The sequence below is a fragment of the Nansenia antarctica genome (genome assembly GCF_963989245.1).
Source record: "Nansenia antarctica genome assembly, chromosome: 11".
Taxonomy (NCBI): domain Eukaryota; kingdom Metazoa; phylum Chordata; class Actinopteri; order Argentiniformes; family Microstomatidae; genus Nansenia; species Nansenia antarctica.
This window is the reverse complement of record NC_137681.1, coordinates 22,448,444-22,465,943: the sequence shown is the minus strand read 5'-3', so window position 1 is coordinate 22,465,943 and position 17,500 is coordinate 22,448,444. Positions and strand designations below refer to the sequence as shown.

The 17,500-nt window shown below is 48.1% G+C and overlaps 1 protein-coding gene across 1 annotated transcript in view; it reads right to left on the bottom strand.

The window, feature by feature from the left end:
- Positions 1-148: 148 nt before the first annotated feature.
- Positions 149-17,500, bottom strand: part of vclb (vinculin b) — a gene marked incomplete at its 5' end in the record, with an annotated part of 36,732 nt that continues 19,380 nt past the window's right edge. The window contains 19 exons of the mRNA XM_080541583.1: positions 149-2,079; positions 2,422-2,526; positions 2,673-2,876; positions 3,343-3,528; positions 3,895-4,019; positions 4,308-4,610; positions 5,015-5,123; positions 5,437-5,586; positions 6,119-6,247; positions 7,328-7,527; positions 8,350-8,540; positions 8,962-9,137; positions 9,449-9,602; positions 10,681-10,828; positions 11,227-11,317; positions 15,466-15,626; positions 16,034-16,156; positions 16,465-16,573; positions 17,315-17,465. Of these exons, the coding sequence (XP_080397709.1) occupies positions 1,933-2,079; positions 2,422-2,526; positions 2,673-2,876; positions 3,343-3,528; positions 3,895-4,019; positions 4,308-4,610; positions 5,015-5,123; positions 5,437-5,586; positions 6,119-6,247; positions 7,328-7,527; positions 8,350-8,540; positions 8,962-9,137; positions 9,449-9,602; positions 10,681-10,828; positions 11,227-11,317; positions 15,466-15,626; positions 16,034-16,156; positions 16,465-16,573; positions 17,315-17,465 (2,962 nt within the window). The 3' untranslated portion in view covers positions 149-1,932. The remainder of the gene's footprint in view (positions 2,080-2,421; positions 2,527-2,672; positions 2,877-3,342; positions 3,529-3,894; positions 4,020-4,307; positions 4,611-5,014; positions 5,124-5,436; positions 5,587-6,118; positions 6,248-7,327; positions 7,528-8,349; positions 8,541-8,961; positions 9,138-9,448; positions 9,603-10,680; positions 10,829-11,226; positions 11,318-15,465; positions 15,627-16,033; positions 16,157-16,464; positions 16,574-17,314; positions 17,466-17,500) is intronic.

Genomic DNA, 17,500 nt, shown 5'->3' with positions numbered 1-17,500 from the left:
TGTGGTTCAATCAAACAGACATTGCGGAAACGTTTTTTCCCCCCATAACATCCTGACATGAATAAGAGAGGATGTACAGTTAGGGAGTGTTATAAAATGCTTTATTACAAAATAATGTGAACAATGCCAAGAAATAGGATTTGACTCTTTATCGTAGACTGAATGAAGCAGGTGTAACTTCAGTTAACCTATACATCATATGAATACAACAACACATTTTTGTTTTTAACAAAATCATGGTGCCTTGTGTGAGATACAAAAACATCATTTTCTGTAAATTAAAAAAACCCCAACATGTATTGCAATCAAAGTTTTTATTACAAGGCACATCCGATGGTTTTATAGGGTCTCAATATCCTAACACATTAACTGCCGGTCTTAATCAAACACAAAAGAAAACATGTCCATACCTCAACCGTTGTACCAGCTGTAATAGCTACTTAAATGTTTAGTGTATTTCCTATGGTAGGAAGAGGAGGGCATGACATCAAGAGCAGTTTTTAGATAATATAATCACAGATTATCTGTCCACAGGAGAGATCCCTCCCACCCCCTCCCTCCCTCACAGCCAGTAACAACATTAAAGGGGCACTACACCACCTTGAAACCTCATATTCATCATCTCCACATACCAGTGTCTACATGTGTGGGGGGGGGGGGGGGTTTCTACATTCTCTGTTATTAAGATAAGATCAATCACAGCTTGCACACATGTAGACATATGTTAAATGCGGTGAAGTGTCCCTTTAAAAGTGACATAACATTCATCTTTCACAAAATGACATATGGACACCATCATGAGACCGTGTACAGTTTCATTGATCTCTCTTCAGGGCAAAACACAGATTGTAAAGACTCTGGTTTCACTGAGAAGTATGTGGAATAGAGCACCAGGCTTGGGGCCTTGTAATGTAAGCATTTCTCTCTACACGTAATCTCAACGCAATGAAAAACCAAGCTAGTCCAGAGAGGAAAAAATATGAGTTGAATGCAGTTGATTGAAGTTATCAAACATGTTTTTTTTAAATCCTCCACCTCTTTTGTAGCTACAATAACTTAATATGATATTTTATAATGATGTGTCTGTCTGGTAAACTATCCCTTTTCTTTTTTCAACATGTATCGCTGACATTCCCCAAGAAAGAAAACCATATTCAAAAGTTAAATGGTGGAAAACAACCTCTTTGGCAGAAGACCTGACAATAAAAAAAACCCTCCTCCAAAACCTCTCTCATGTAATACAACATGAAACATAGAACAGTGTTTGTTTTTTGCAATTCCGATAACAAAGCATAGTGTAAACAGACATATTACCATTGAATATATTTTTGCGTGTAGAGCTGAGCATATACTTGTGCAACCCCCCATTTGAGTTGATGTGCTTGTCCTAGCAAAGGCTTTTGATTGGCAGATAATGACACAAAGGAACCAGTATAAAGATATAAAAATGTATTCCAAGAAAATCTGAATTTAACTTAGAGGTTCTCAACTTGGTGTCAAACTGAGACTGATAATTATATCAACCGTACTCAATATGAAAAGCAAACATCCAATCAAAAAATATATACCTGGGATTTGTCATAATAAGCTCTAAAAACGTTTATTTTCTTCTTTCTTTTTTTTTACACAAACATATTAGAAAAAAAATTCCCAGTAAGAATCTAAATCATGATACTTTGTATTGGATAGTCCCTTTCTTTTACATCCTACCAGAGCTGTCACTGTTTGTTTACAGACAAGAGGGTTTGGGATCAATTGATAAATACTGTATTCACTTATTATAATAACCAGATCAGATGTTTTTCATTATAGTTTGGAATTAGTATGTATGTGTCCATTCAATATACCGCCCAAAGGCTAGTATAGGGGCAGTGTATGCCCCGTTGTTCTAGCGGGCAATGGCCCTGAGCAGAAGGACAGTGGGCCCTTCTCTTACTGGTACCAGGGGGTCTTTCTGTGCCAGTGGAGGGTGAAGCCTGCGTCCGTCCTGATCTTAATGGAGGCTGCCTCAGCCTCCCTGACCGTCTCCTTCACAGACTGCATCAGGTTCTGGGCGTTGTGGACCAGCATCTCCGTGGCCTGGTGGGGGAGGGGAGAGGAGAGGAGAGGAGAGAGGAGAGGACAGGTATGTTAACTCGTCAGTGCGGGTGAATAAAGCTGCACAAATTGCTAACATTTGCCACGGTTGGGTGACTTTATTTACTAAAAATGCATATATTCTGATGCTTCATTTGATAGCCAATCAAAGTATTGTTGCTAGATAAACACCACATAAAACACTTGGCATTCTAGATGGTAGTTTGGTGAGTTAAGTCATTGAAAGTATTTGTATTTGACCCGGTCATGGTTCCCACAGTACAAATGCATCAATGGCTACACCCTCCACTGAAAAGGCATCTTTGTGATCTGCAGTGGGCTCACCTGCTCCGACTCCTCCTCGCTGATGTTGGTACGACCCAACATAGTGGCCTTGACCGTGGACAAGATCTTGAGCTGTGTGCTAATGGTAGGGATGCGCTCACACACCTGAAACAAGGAAAAACAGTCAGGCAAGAGAAGATTTCAACTTATATGACTCAAACTAATGATGATGTTGTGTCGTCCCAAACATAAACAAACAGCATTTATGGAAAGAAGAAGAAACAAATAAAAAAGAAGGAAAGGGAACTTACCTGGAGCAGATTGGTTCGGATGCGTTTGTCAGTGCACTGCTTGGCCACTTCTTTGGCCAGGCGCGTGACCTCATCGGAGGCCTTGGCGATGTCCTTGGCACACTGGATGAGGGCGCGCTTGTTCCCGCTGCCGCCACGCACCAGACGGGACATCTCTGCCATGAGCAGGGCCATCCGCTTGGCCGCACCGATGATGTCGTTACCCTACAACAGATGGAGCGCACAGACAGTTAAATTGGATTGGGTGGGGCAACACAGGGATCCATTCCGTTTTCGATCACATTGTGTTGAACATGGACATGGACCTAGAGGGGCAGTTCCTCAGACACAGATTAAACCTAGTCCTGGAGAAAAAAAAGGTGTTTCAATTGATAATGGAGTGGAATTTAACCCATATAGTGCCACAGGTGAATAAAGTCGGCCAAATGGTCAACATTTTAGGGTGCAAAATTCAAAAATGTTATTCAACAAAAATGCTGAAATTATGATGCTTCATGTTGTAGTCAATCAATCAAAGTATTGTTGCTAGGTAAATACCACATAAAACACATGGCACTCTGGTGGTGGTGAGTGTTCCGGAATTCTTTAGCAGTTAATCCAGGAGTGGGCTTAACATGAGTCAGGGGAAACCTCCCCATACGTACAGTACATACAGTACACCAGCTCTTACCTTGCTGGACCATTTGCGAGCCTCTTCGTGGAGTTGCCGGGCGGCCATCATCATGGGCTCGCTCACCACCTCGCCGGCTGCCGCCTCGGGGAAGTCCTCGTCCTTCTCCTCTGGGGGAGGGGGCCTGGGGGGTGGGACCTCGCCCTCGGGGAGGGGGGGTTTGGGTGGGGCTGGCTCATCGCTAACCTGTGACAACATAAATTACCATGTTAACTCATTTAGTGCAGAGGGTGAATAAAGTCACCCAAATGGTCAACATTCTGGAGTACCAAGGGTGACTTTATTCACCAAAAATGCATACATTATGATGCTTCAATTTGGAGCCAATCAAAGTGTTGTTACTAGGTAAAACACCACATTCACACACTCACACACTCTAGGTGGGTGTTCTGGAATTTTTGGGCAGTTGGTGAGTTAATGTAAACAGCCAATATGATGATGTATTTAAATGATGTTTACACTCCGGGTATACAGTCTATATTTAAATCTTGGGTGGGGGCGGCGGGGGGTTTCGGTAAAGGAAAAAGACACATGTTCTTGGTGAGGACTTACGTGCAGCTGGTCCAGATCAGGAGGTGGAGGTGGGAAGTCAGGCTCCTGGGGCTGGAAGGCCTCCCTCACCTTGGCCACGGCACCCAGGATCCTGTAGCCTGAATCCATGAAGCCCTTCTGGAGACCTGCACACCACACAGGGAGGACGGAGACACTGATTAGCACTTCACACAGTATGAGGCAGCGACACAAAAACAACAGCTAGATAGATTCCAATACAATACAATTACAATAGATTAGACAGACTCCATGTGACCCTTATCTTAAGAAACCTAGAATTTCGATTTGATCAAAGCCTCATGGGCCTTATATCATGGTGACCAAGCTTGCCCCCAGACTAACTGATCTAAAAAGAGAGTCAACACATAGAAAACACATAATCCTATGAAACCAGTGACTCTTCCTTGACATACTCGGGTCCTGGATGTTCCCGGCCACGGCCTTGGCGTCCATCACCATGGGCGAGATGGTCTGGCTCAGCTCGTCGGACGCGGCCTTCACCATCGCCCGGAACTTGGGGTCCTCTGAGTTCTCCACCTCCCGCTTGGCCACCAGCAGGATCCGGTTGGCTCTGCGGGCGATGCTGGTGGCGCCGGCGACCAGCATCTGGGGCTGGTGGTTAGCCATGGCCACGCGACACTTGTCCAGATCCTTCTTGATGGCGTCCTCAGAGGCGTCCAGCAGGGACTTGGTGTCGATGGCCTCGTCCACCAAACCTACAGAAAGAGTAACGGTGTTACCTCATTTAGTACCGACCAGGAATAAAAGTCACCCGGATTTGTCATTCTCATTCTAGAGCGCCACGGGTGACTTTTATTCACGAGAAAATGCATCAAATGACGACGTTTTATTTTTTTGGCCAATCAAAGTGTTGTTGCTAGGTAAACACCACCTAGAACACTCGGTACTCTAGGTGGTGAGTGTTCCGGAATACTTTGGCAGATGGTGAGTTAACGTATCTCTGCCTTTCACCTCACAGGGACAATGTCATCGTCGGTGTAAGCATCTCAGCATAGAGTGACAGTGTATTTGGGTGTGAGACAGCCCTTACTGAATCTCATAATCAACTAAATGACATGGGAGAGTCACGCGCAGTATCTTTCTGTAACACTGACATTACCTGTCATCTTTTCAACATTGTCGATCCATTGATTTTTCATGGTCTCAAAGTGCTCGTATGCAGCCTGGTTGCCTGGGTTTCTCAGTAGAATACGGGCAGCAGACACCACCTAGGAAAACCATCAATATTAATACATATCATATTAGAAAATACATACATTAGACACTCTAAAAATGCCCGACCATGGTAAACAAAGCGCACACACACAGACAGGCACACACACAGACACACACACACACACACACACACACACACACAAACACAGGCACACGCATAGACACAGACACACAGACACACAAACACACACACACAACCTCTCCTCCCTTACTTTTATTACACGCTTGCTGAGGACAGATAACATGGCAACTATTCATATCTTACGTGACACTGACACACACACACACACACACACACACACACACCTGTGGTGTCAGGTCTCTTGTTGACTTGACAGCCGCCTGGATGCCCTCCACAGTGGTCTTGTTGGCCGTTCCCACGGCAGCAGCCTTCTCCGCGGTGGCGCCCAGCTTGTTGGCGTGGGTCTCAAAGTTGGCAGCTCTGTCATCAAACACCTGGAGCCCACACACACACATCACACAGTTATCAAACCTCTTAATGATTGGCCATTGATCAGTGCCTTCCCCATGAACACACCAAGGGGTGAAACTAGTCAGTTAGTTATTTAGTGTAATGACAGTTGTAATGACCGCTTTTCTGTTGACAAATTACTGAATTATGAAACCTCTTACGATTGGCTATTGACCGCTGCCTTGCACATGAACACACAAGGTCGGAACTAATCAATGAGTCGTTTACTGTATTGACAGTTGAAATGACAGCTTTGCAATTGACAAATGACAGAATTATCAAAGCGCTTTATGATTAGCCATTGGTGCCATCCACATGAACACACCAAGGAACTAATCGATGAGTCATTTACTGTTGTGACAGTTTTACTGTTGAGTGACGCTCGAAATCCGTCAAATGAGTAAGGCTAGTCCCAGCTAAATGAGGAAGGAACGGTCAGTGGTGGATAGTAGCAAAGGTCATAGGTCAAGTCCTGAGTATGGAAATGGAGTGTGTCATGATGTCATCATCACTCGCCTCATCCCTGTTGGGGGCGTCGGGGGGGGCCGTGGCGGCCACAGCCAGCAGCTTGATGGGGGTGGTGGTGTCGGCGAAGATGTCCGACACCTCCTGAGTCATGGCCTCCTGCATCTTCCCTTTGAGGTCCTGGGGAGGCCACACACACACACACACACACGTTACCACGGTTACCAGGGAGGCCACACACACGTTACCACACATAGACGTGTTACCACGGTTACCAAGCAGGCCACACACACGTTACCACACACACGTTACCACAGTTACCAAGGAGGCCACACACGTTACAACACACAGACACGTTACCACGGTTACCAGGGAGGCCACACACACATTAGTTTAACACCAGCACAGTACACAGACGTGAGATAGATCATGCCTTGTTTATTTATCATCAGCCTATATTTAAGACTACACATATTAATATCATACAAATGTTACTACGTAACACCGTTCAACAATTGGTTAAATGTAACATTCATCCACTTTAGTTCATTATAATTTTAAAAAATGTAAAGAATAATAATATCTGAACTACTGTAAGAATAATAAGTGTATTAAGAGTGCGGTGTTGTCTTCCCCCAGCAGGGGGAGTGCTTGACTATGGCCTTGTGTGTGTGTGTGTGTGTGTGTGTGTGTGTGTGTGTGTGTGTGTGTGTTGACTGATCATAATGAGGTGTGGGTGAGAGTGTGTGTGAGTGTGTGTGTGTTGACTGATCATAATGAGGTGTGGGTGAGAGTGTGTGAGTGTGTGTGTGTGTGTGTGTGTGTGTGTGTGTGTGTGTGTGTGTTGACTGATCATAATGAGGGGTGGGTGAGAGTGTGTGTGGGTGTGAATGTGTGAGTGTGTGTGTGAGTGTGTGAGTGTGTGAGTGTGTGAGTGTGTGAGTGTGTGAGTGTGTGAGTGTGTGAGTGTGTGAGTGTGTGAGTGTGTGAGTGTGTGAGTGTGTGAGTGTGTGTGTGCTGACTGATCATAATGAGGTGTGAGTGTGAGAGTGTGTGTGAGTGTGTGAGTGTGAGAGTGTGTGTGAGTGTGAGAGTGTGTGTGAGTGTGTGAGTGTGTGAGTGCTGACTGATCATAATGAGGTGTGAGTGTGAGAGTGTGTCCGTGTCCGTATCTGACTGACTGACCATAACGACTTGTGAGAGTGTGTGTGTGTGCATGTGTGTGTGCGTGTGCGTGTGCCTCCGTATCGTGGTCTTTACCTTCAGGGCTCCCTGGAGCTGTTGAGCCACGGCACGCGCCTGCGGGGACTCCCCCTCTCCCCGGGCCGCCAGGTCAGCCAGCTGGGCCATCAGCTGCTCCACCTGCTCACACTTCCCCAGCAGCTCCTGTCTGTACGGGCCGGGCAGCGCCACCGCCAGCCTCCTGCCCTCCGCCACCAGCCCCCGGATGGCTGCCTGGCCTGGACACACAGGCACGGGGACACACAGAGAGACGCACACAGAGATAGACACACGGATAGACGCACACAGACACAGACATGGGTAGACACACAGACACACACACACGGACATACGGATAGACACACAGAGACACATACGCACAGAGATGGATAGACACACAGACACACACACAGACAGACACACACACACACACACACACACACAGGAATCAGTCACAGCTAACATGTTTTAGGATCAAAAGCGGGCTCTATGCAGTGTGGATAGAGAGTAAACATACATCATAAATATACATAAACATACATCGTAAATATACATTGTAATTTTACATTGAATATTTTTATCTATTCAGTTGATGCAAATATGGTTTTGTCTTCTCTGAACACTCTCTGCCCCTGTACGGCAAGCTGCGGCTGTACTGTAAACAAGGTGACATGGGAGAAGATATCCAGGCTTCTGGGCAGACACGCCAAACCAGACGGAGAATTATGAGGTTTTGGTGGGAAGTTGGAATGTACAGTCGAGTCAAAACATAACATAACTGACTTGTAAACAAATGTCTGGGCTGCTCTTCAAAGGAGGGAAGGGACAGAGAGGGAGATGGGGGGAGAGAGAGAGACAGAGAGAGAGAGAGAGAGATGGGGGAGAGAGAGAGAGAGATGGGGGGGAGAGAGAGATAGAGAGGGGGGGGAGGAGATGGGGGAGAGATAGAGAGAGAATAATACTATAATAATAATAATAATAATAATAATTTTTTTAAAGGAAAAAAAGGTTAAAAGAGCGGAAAGAGAAAAAAATGGAGGGAGGACAGGAGGCAGACCCACCCACTCCACTGTCGTCCATGGTGGGGTTGTCTATCCAGCGCGAGGCCTGTTCGATCTTCCCCTCCAGGTGGACCGCGGCCTTGGCGGGCCTGCTGTTGGCCACAGCCTTGGCGGTCTTGGACTGCAGGTTCTGGAGGGACGTGGCGATCTGCTTGGCCAACGCCCTGGCCTCCGGCGTGTCCCCTTTACCCCTGGAGACAGGAGAAGAAGAAGAAGAAGAAGAAAAAGAAGAAGAGTTGGAAGCGGTCCTGAATGTCCTAACAAAGGTCTCTGATGCTGTGGTCAACAGGAATATTTGAAAAACCATTCCCAATAGGGACGCAACATGGGAATTGTTTGATTTCAATCCTAACTGTTGGAGTTTAGAGCTAAAAGAAGACCAGACGCTTCCTCTTTCCAATACTTATGGAGGGGACTGTACATGTTAGAGATGGAGGGGACTGTACATGTTAGAGATGGAGGGGACTGTACATGTTAGAGATGGAGGGGACTGTACATGTTAGAGATGGTGGCCTAACTGGGGGTTAGTCCAATCTATTTAGATATATACGGACTGCGGAAATATAGAACATAGTTGTATATTCATACAGTCCGTCAGATTGAGCAACGTACTGTGCCCGGAGCGCAGAGAGCTTGGCGGTGAGGGCGGCGATCTCTCCGATGGATCGCAAGATGTCTTCCCTCTCTTTGGGGTCCTCGCACATGTCGGCGATCCTCTTGGCCTCCCCCAGGAGCGCCCTGATGTTCTCCTCGCCCTCCGGGCCACCGTTGGGGTCTGCCAGCCAGTTCTGCAGGGGCAGGGGGACCGAAACAACACGAGTCAACACAAGTGGGCTAACGCTCTACAAACCATCCGCTACCAGATGTAGATGGGTTGAACGGTACTGAGCCAGAACGTGTGCTGTAGAGGGATTTTGCATTTCATCATACATTCAGGTCATTTCTTATACTATATAAATAAAGTTGATTATTATTATTATTATTATTATTATTATTAAATGCATACAATAATAAATAAAAAAAGAATTCATGTCTAATGTATAAGACTTCATACTAAACACAGCCAGGCCCCGGTGGCGTAGCCAGGGAGACAGCCCACCTGTGCAGCGTCGATCCTCTTGGCGATAGCCTGCTTGGCGTTGGTCATGGCCTCCAGCTTGCGGGCGGCGTTCCCCACCTTGCCCGTGAGCACGTCCAGACCTCCGGACACCTGCTGGGCCTTCTGCATCGCCGCCGGAGACGCCCCTTGACCTCTGAGGTGGGGGTGGGCGTGGGGGGTGGGCGGAGACAACAACAGAACGTCAATGAATGACAGTTACCCCCCAATGATGCTTTATTGATGATCAATGTTGGTGTTTTGGTTCACTGGGTTCATGTGTGAATCGGATCATCCAGGGACGGACAATCTCTTTGTGCGTACGACACGTCAGGCTGGTTTAACAGACAATCCTACAGTGAAAAGCATCTTCAGTGGAGATTTGACATTGAAAGTGGGATTTAGTCCCCCTGGGATTTTAGTCTGTGAAACCGGCCCATTGTGTTACGAATGGTTACAGTGAGGTATGAGATTTCCACTAAACAGATCAGGGAGTTTTTCCATAGATTCATATCCTGTTATCTATTGTCCTGCTGCTGTATAAGAATAGATGTTTCCAACCTCGTGATCCAAAAGGACCCTCCCTGTATTTTGTTCAGTCATTGGTCCAGGGGTTAAACTATATTATGTAGAAATTACAGGACATCTGCTTTTAATCTGCCTCCGCCGTGTTCCTCCCTGGAGACCCGGGAGATCTGATCTGAGGGAAGTATCGGTTACAGCCGTACACGCTGGATACCCCTGGAACAAGCCGACTACCTTCCACTTCCCCCTCCCCGATCACAGACATGGACGCCGCTTTACAAGAGAGCATTTCCTCATCGAATTACACGACGATTGTAATATCACATTGTTTAGGAAATGAGCGATCTGTCATGCTTAAGAGGGGCGGTGAGTCAGAACGTCTGAACAGACGGACGCGGGGTTGGTGACGCGACCTCATAGTGTCACGTCATAGTTTCAACAACTAAACTGTGTCATGCCATTTTTTAGGGTTACTTTTTGGAGTGGGGGTAGTCCACTAGACCACTGGTCCACCCCAGTCCATGGTACTGGTACTAGACCACTGGACCACCCCAGGCCATGGTACTGGTACTAGACCACCCCAGGCCATGGTACTGGTACTAGACCACTGGACCACCCCAGGCCATGGTACCGGACCACAGGACCACCCCAGGCCATGGTAGCGGACCACTGGACCACCCTAGGCCACCCTGGCATCATCCCAACAGTACCTGGCCCGCATCTCGGCCACCTGGTCGGTTATCTGGCCCAGTGTTTTGGCCGTGCCCACGACGTCCCGGCGCTCCTGCCCGGCACACAGCTCCCCCACCTTCCCTGCCTCGTCCAGGATCTGCCGGATGGCCAGCTCCCCCACGTCCCCTGTCACCAGGACACACACACACACACACACACACACACGTGTTACAAACATCAGAGGGAGAAGCCTTCTGGATGTGTACGAAGGAGGATTAAAACACAATGGGCTGGTTTCATGGATTAAGACTAATTCTGGATTAAAAAGCATCCTCAATGGAGATGTTCCATTGCAAGTGTGATTAATCCTGGACTAGGCTTGTCAGACACCCTGTCTGTGAAACCGGCCTTATATAGAATTTATATAGAGTAGTATTTTACACACACTCATGCATGCACACACACACACACACACACACACACACCTCCTTCGAGCGCACACACGCGCGCACACACACACACACACACACACACACACACACACACACACACACACACAGGTCCATTAGACTGGTCTGTGTTACCTGGTTGGGCGTTGGGGTCCCTCAGCCAGTTCTTGGCCTGGGTCATCTTAGAGTCGATGAGCGCCAGCGCCCTCTTCATGGCCTCCGTGTCCTTGGGGTAAACAAAATGGTCGCCGGAGAGAAAACATAAATGAATACCTTATATAACCTCCATACAGTCAGTTTCACAAAGGACACATTCAGGATTCCGTGACAAAAACATTGACAAACACACATTTCTGATTTCCTGGCCTGGTCTATAACACCATTTTTTATTCTTAGATTATGTGTGAAATGTCAAGAAGAAGGATGAGGTCTCTAATGGCGGCAAACAGCAACGGTAAAATACTGCTAACGTAACAGGAAATGCCTGTGTGTAAACAGGGCTTAATGGACTTCCTGTTGAAGGTAAGGCTTTAGGAGCAGTGCTCTCTGGAGTCAGCTCAGCTAACGGGACGTTCCTGGCACAGGCCTGCGCTTGGACGAGGTAAGACATGTGATGTCATACTAGTTCCTGCCAGGGTGAGTCACGACTCGGTGACTGAGAATGAGCTCAGCATAAAAACACACACAGGTATGTGTGTGTGTGTGTGTGTGTGTGTGTGTGTGTGTGTGTGTGTGTGTGTGTGTGAGTGTGTGTGTGTGTGTGTGTGTGTTGAGCTCATTCTCAGTCACTGACTCATATATACACCCACATCTATCTATCTATCTATACTGATCATGGCAAAAACATCCCTAGGGCCTGGACTTTTTCCTGATCAGGTCCAGTGGTCAGGAAAAACTCTGGGCCCCTGTTATCACTACCATGATCACCCCCACTGAACAGCAAATCTGACAAACGTTTTCACACATACAGTGAATATAATACTGCATTTCCAATGTGCAGCATCGCTTAACTCCAAACAACCAAAAAGGTGCACATGCTGTTATAGATCACTGGTTTTTCCACCGTCAACATGGGTGTGTGTGTGTAGTCGCTTCACATCATAAAAGCCAATCTACTGTCCGTTGTATCTCGACCCGGAGAGGACGGAAATACAACCCCTCTGTACGAAAAGCAGCTTCACTTGACAACGACTCCTCTCATTGGCCAAGTGGTGAAACACACAAAGCGGGTGGGCCAGGACGTGTGTCATAGTGGGAGACTATGGGCGGGGGGGGGGGGGAGTGGAGAATGTGTCCTTGCTGTTTGATGCCGCAATACCAGACATCCTGATACCGGATACATTCTCTGTGACACCACCTGTGTGAGTCACTGGTTTTATCAGGTGAATGCTAGCCTGGTCACCCCCCGCCCCACCCCCCCACCCAGACTGTGTGTGATGCAATTAGACGACTGTGGTGGTCGGCATGACGACAACAGAAACTGGAGTTGGCTTATATAGCACAAACAGTCTAGGGAGAGAGACCAGGCGATATTAATAACGTGTTAACAAACGTGCTTGTCTAGACTCTTGCCAGACTCATATTACATTATTGCTTTATTATAACTTTCTTATAGCGTATGGTTGATTTACTGATGTATTGATTCTTGTTGTACGAGGAGGAGATAAAAAAATAAAAACGTTCACATACGGGTGTACGCTATGTACGTGGTGATAAAATGGGATGTAGTTTTGATTTGATATTGTTTCCTACAAAGAGGAACACGCCGCTTCAGCAACCAACCAAACAAACAACCCGCTAGGGAGTGAGTGGGTCGCCTCGTCTTTGACTGGTACACGTGTGCAAATGTCGCAACGGGTTTCTGTTCGAAACACCGCCTTCATTCCACTGTGTGTGGTGTCCCTGAAACTAAACTAAACCTTCCTTTCCGAAGTGTTTCTAGTCAAAGGAAAGGAGTGTGGTGTTTGTTTTTGGTGAATGAATATCCATTGCTGGGGGGGTTTTCTGTAGAGAAAACCCAATGGCTGAACCAAACCAGTCTGACCTAAAAATAGGAGGGAAACAATTAGAACAAATCAGGAAGCGAGAGAGCGGTGAGTGAGGAGTGAGGTCACGAGCAGCTGTGTGTGTCCGTGCTATATCAGGCTGGCGGTGAGGACAGCGGGGTGAAGGTTCACCAGGTGACACAGACAGCCTCGGCCTGGGAGCTGGGCGGGAATGTGGTGAGGTGGAGACGGAAGAGGGACCACACGCACACAACCACACACACACACACGCACACAACCGCACACACACACAACCACACACGCACACAACCACACGCACACAACCACACGCACACAACCACACGCGCACACACACACACACTCACACTCACACTCACACTCACACTCACACTCACACTCACACTCACACTCACACTCACACCCACACCCACACTCACACCCACACTCACACCCACACCTCCACCCACACTCACACCCACACCCACTCACACTCACACTCACACCCACACCCACACCCACACATCCAGTGAGCGGCCATTGCAATACAAGTATTAGTAATGGGGCTTGTGTATAGGACGAGAGGACATATTAAGAGTATTTGAACTTTTATCTGTGAGCAGAGAACCACAGTTTTTTTTATTTGTGCAACTGATTATTGATTAAAAATCACAGAAATTTCAATGAAATCAACTCATTCTTCAGACCACTTAGTGCCCGTCTCCTCTGCACAGGGCTATACAGTTCTGTCCGTTCTCTGTCCAGGAAGGGAAAGTGGAGCTAGCCCATGGATTAACATAAGGGACACTTAAATCAATACTGCATGTACAGTACAAGTCAAAAGTTTGGACACACTTCCTGATCCAATTGAATGGGAAAGTGTGTCCAAACCTTTGACTGGTACTGGATCTCAGCACCGTCTATCGATCAATCGGGCGTCTAAGGACATCCTGTCCTCCGTCACCGGAGCGGACAGAGGAGAAGGGCACTCAGAGGTCTGTGTAACGTTACGTTATGTTAAAACTTGCAACAAAAAAAACTAAAAAGAGAAAGAAAGAAAAAGAGATAAGACACATTGTTAAACAAACGCATACATTTCCAAACTTGCTGCACAATGTTCCTCGATTAGAGGGGAGAGGTCATTCCGTTAGCGTTGCTTATGCTGTGGCTGCATAAGAGAGGTCACGGGACTCACCTAGGATACCTGGGTTACCTAAGGTACCTGGTACTTAACGCTTTCACCTCACAACTGCTAAAACTACACAGAAGCACGCATCGGCAACCGCATGGCACAAGACTGACACGTCAGCACACAGAACTACCACGCATGCTGTCGCAACCACACCGGATGATAGAGGGAGGCCTTACCTTCTACGGGGGGGGGGGGGGAGGGAGGGGGGGAGGGAGAGAGGAAAATAATGGTAAAAGAAAGGAAGAACAAAAAAAATATATACAAATGTTTAACCAGACATAACCAACCGAAAGATCAACGGGAAAAAAAAGGCAACGGAAATGTAAGTGAGAGTGACGTGGGAGAGGATCTGCAGTAGTTGAGAGCGTGCTGAGCAGAGAGTGCGGGATAGGAGAGTTTAAAGGATTGTTGTTGGGGGGGGGTTTTCGAAGCAGGAAAGTAGAGAGAGAGCTTAGGTGTACTGTGCCTGCTTAAAAAAGGACACTAGGATCCTGTGGCCATGGCAACAGAAGTGGAAACAAACAGACTTGTTTTGACAAACAGAGGGTCATCACAGAGAAACAACAACAACAAAAAACATGACATTGGACTTTTTTCAAGTAACATCGCGATGCTGCAGTCTTCACCCATGGCATTCTGGGAGCGTGTGAGCGCACCGTGTGTAGCAAACCAACATCTAACATTAGCCCAGAGACCATCAATGCTTTTGCGTTCAGCCTTGATTTTGCAAGTCCATGTGTCAAAAAGCCCACGCTGGATGAAAAACTGCTTTAGCCGTTTGTTTAACGCTTGGGCGAGCATTCCCGTAAAGTGAGCATTCCCTGTCTCCTCTGCCTAGAGAGAGAGGCTCTGGAGAGTCAACGTGTGTGCGTGAGAGAGAGAGAGAGAGAGAGAGAGAGAGAGGAAGAATGAGAGAGAGAGAGAGACAGAGAGAGAGGGGGGGGACAAGTGAGAGAGAGAGGAAGAATGAGAGAGGAAGAGGGAGAGACAGAGAGACAGAGAGAGGCGGGAACAGGTGAGAGAGAGAGGGAGAGAGGGGGACAGATGAGAGAAAGAGGAAGAGAGAAAGAGAGAGAGAGGGGGACAGGTAAGAGAGGGAGATAGAGAGAGAGAGAGAGAGAGGGGAAGAGAGAGAGAGACAGGGCCACAGAACAGCCCAGGTGTATGTGGTCACCGTACCTTATTGGCCCAGGCGTCCTCGTCCCAGGACGTGAGCTGCAGGACTCGGATGATCTCGTTGATCTCGGCGCTCATCTTCTCGAAGGTGAAGTTCCGGTTCTTCAGGGCCTCCTCCACGCCCTGGCTCCCCGACGTCTTGGTCGTCACGAAGATCTTAATACCTGTGGTGGAACACGACAACCATGATTACTGTCTGCCATAAGCCACACAGAAGATGCAAGTTATAGGGCGGCTGTGGCGCAGGAGGTAGAGCGGGCGTCTAATGTTCGCAAGGTCGGCAGATCGGCGGTTCGAGCCCCGGCTGGCCACATGTCGAGGTGTCCTTGGGCAAGACACTGACCCGCACATTGCTCCCAATGAGCGGGCCGGCGCCTTGCATGACATGACATGCTGCTGACATGCCCTCTACTCCTTACTCTCCTGTCTCTCTACACTACTGTATCTCTATCCAATCAAAACAAAAATATATAAGAGAGGGACTGCTCCATTATGCTTTTTTAAGCAATGGAATATGAGTCCAGGAGCAGTGCTGGGGGTCAGTTGGGGGTCAGGGGTCAGCGGGGGTCACCTGAGATGAGGACAGGCAGCAGCTCCTTGACGGTGTTCATGGAGTTGACCAGCATGACCCTGTGCTCCTGGTGGGTGAGCTCCTGCTGCCGCTCGTCAATCATCTTCGCCATCTTCGTCATTCCTGCACGGGTCACAAAAAACACCACGTCATTTAGTGACCCTGACCCATTCACTCCCAACCCAAACCCATTCACTCCTAACCCAAACCCACACCTCATAAAACACTTGGCACTCTAGGTAGTGAGTGTTCCAGAACTCTTTGGCAGTTGGGGGCAGTTAAGAACTTTGGGTCTATTTATGATTTGAATAATTACATTCCAGGAAGATGATTTTCAACGTGTCAATCATAGACAGAAGAGCGTTATTGAATCACAATTTCGACATCTATCTGTCATCTCAGCAGCCTTGGTTCTGACTGTGTGGACCGACCTGGGCCCAGGTTCTTTGTGTAGGTGATCAGGTCCTCCATGGACTCCACCACCTCCGCCACCGTCAGGTACTCCAGAATACCTTTGCAGACACGGATGATTTTGCGGACCTACGACAACCGCAACAAAACAGCAGCGTTCATTATTTACTGGCCTGCTTCGACGCCGTGCTGAGTGAACTATAGGGACATGATATCAGGAAATGATACAGAGGAAAGTGATTCATCAACAACCAAACACATTGGTGGTACAGTAGCCTCTCTGTTTCCTGCCCTTGATAATGCTGGCTACTGACATTCCTGTGTCTTTGTTCTGTCCAGCTCCAGCTGCCTGTGTTGTGTACAGCCCCCCCCCCAACATCCCCCCCAACGCTGTATAAACACTTTCCCTCTCCACGGCTGCCCTCCTGTACTGTCCCTGACCTGCGCTGGCAGTCTGTCTGTCTGTCTGTGTCTGTCTGTGTCTGTGTGTGTCTGTGTGTGTCTGTGTGTGTGTCTGTGTGTGTGTCTGTGTCTGTCTGTCTGTCTGTCTGTGTCTGTCTGTCTGTCTGTGCTGAGCGAAGCCTCCTGCTGAGCTCTGATGTGCTGCCTACTACAGGTCCCCCTCCCCGCTGTGCCCCTGACTGCTGATGCTACCCCCCCCCCCACACACACACACACACCACCATTCACCCCCTGGGGAGAGAGAGGGATGGGGCTGATGGATGGTGCAATATCTCATCCTGGTTAAAGGCTCTAGCCTGCTAGGGGGTTGGTGGTGGCGGTGTGTGTGAGTGTGTGTGTATGTGCATGTGCTTGTTGTGTGTGTGTTTGTGTGTGTGTGTGTGTGTGTGTGTGTGTGCTGAGCTGTACCTCCGCCTCGTCGAACGTCAGGAGCAGGTCCGAGGTCCCGGAGAGGATGCCCCGGGACCCGTCGATGAGGTAGTCGCGAGCGGGGACGGAGTACGGGTCCGCCTTCAGCATGGACGCCGCCTGGACCAGCTTGGTGCAGGCCGTCTCCACCCTGGGGAAGAGGGGAGAGGACAGGGGGGTTAACTC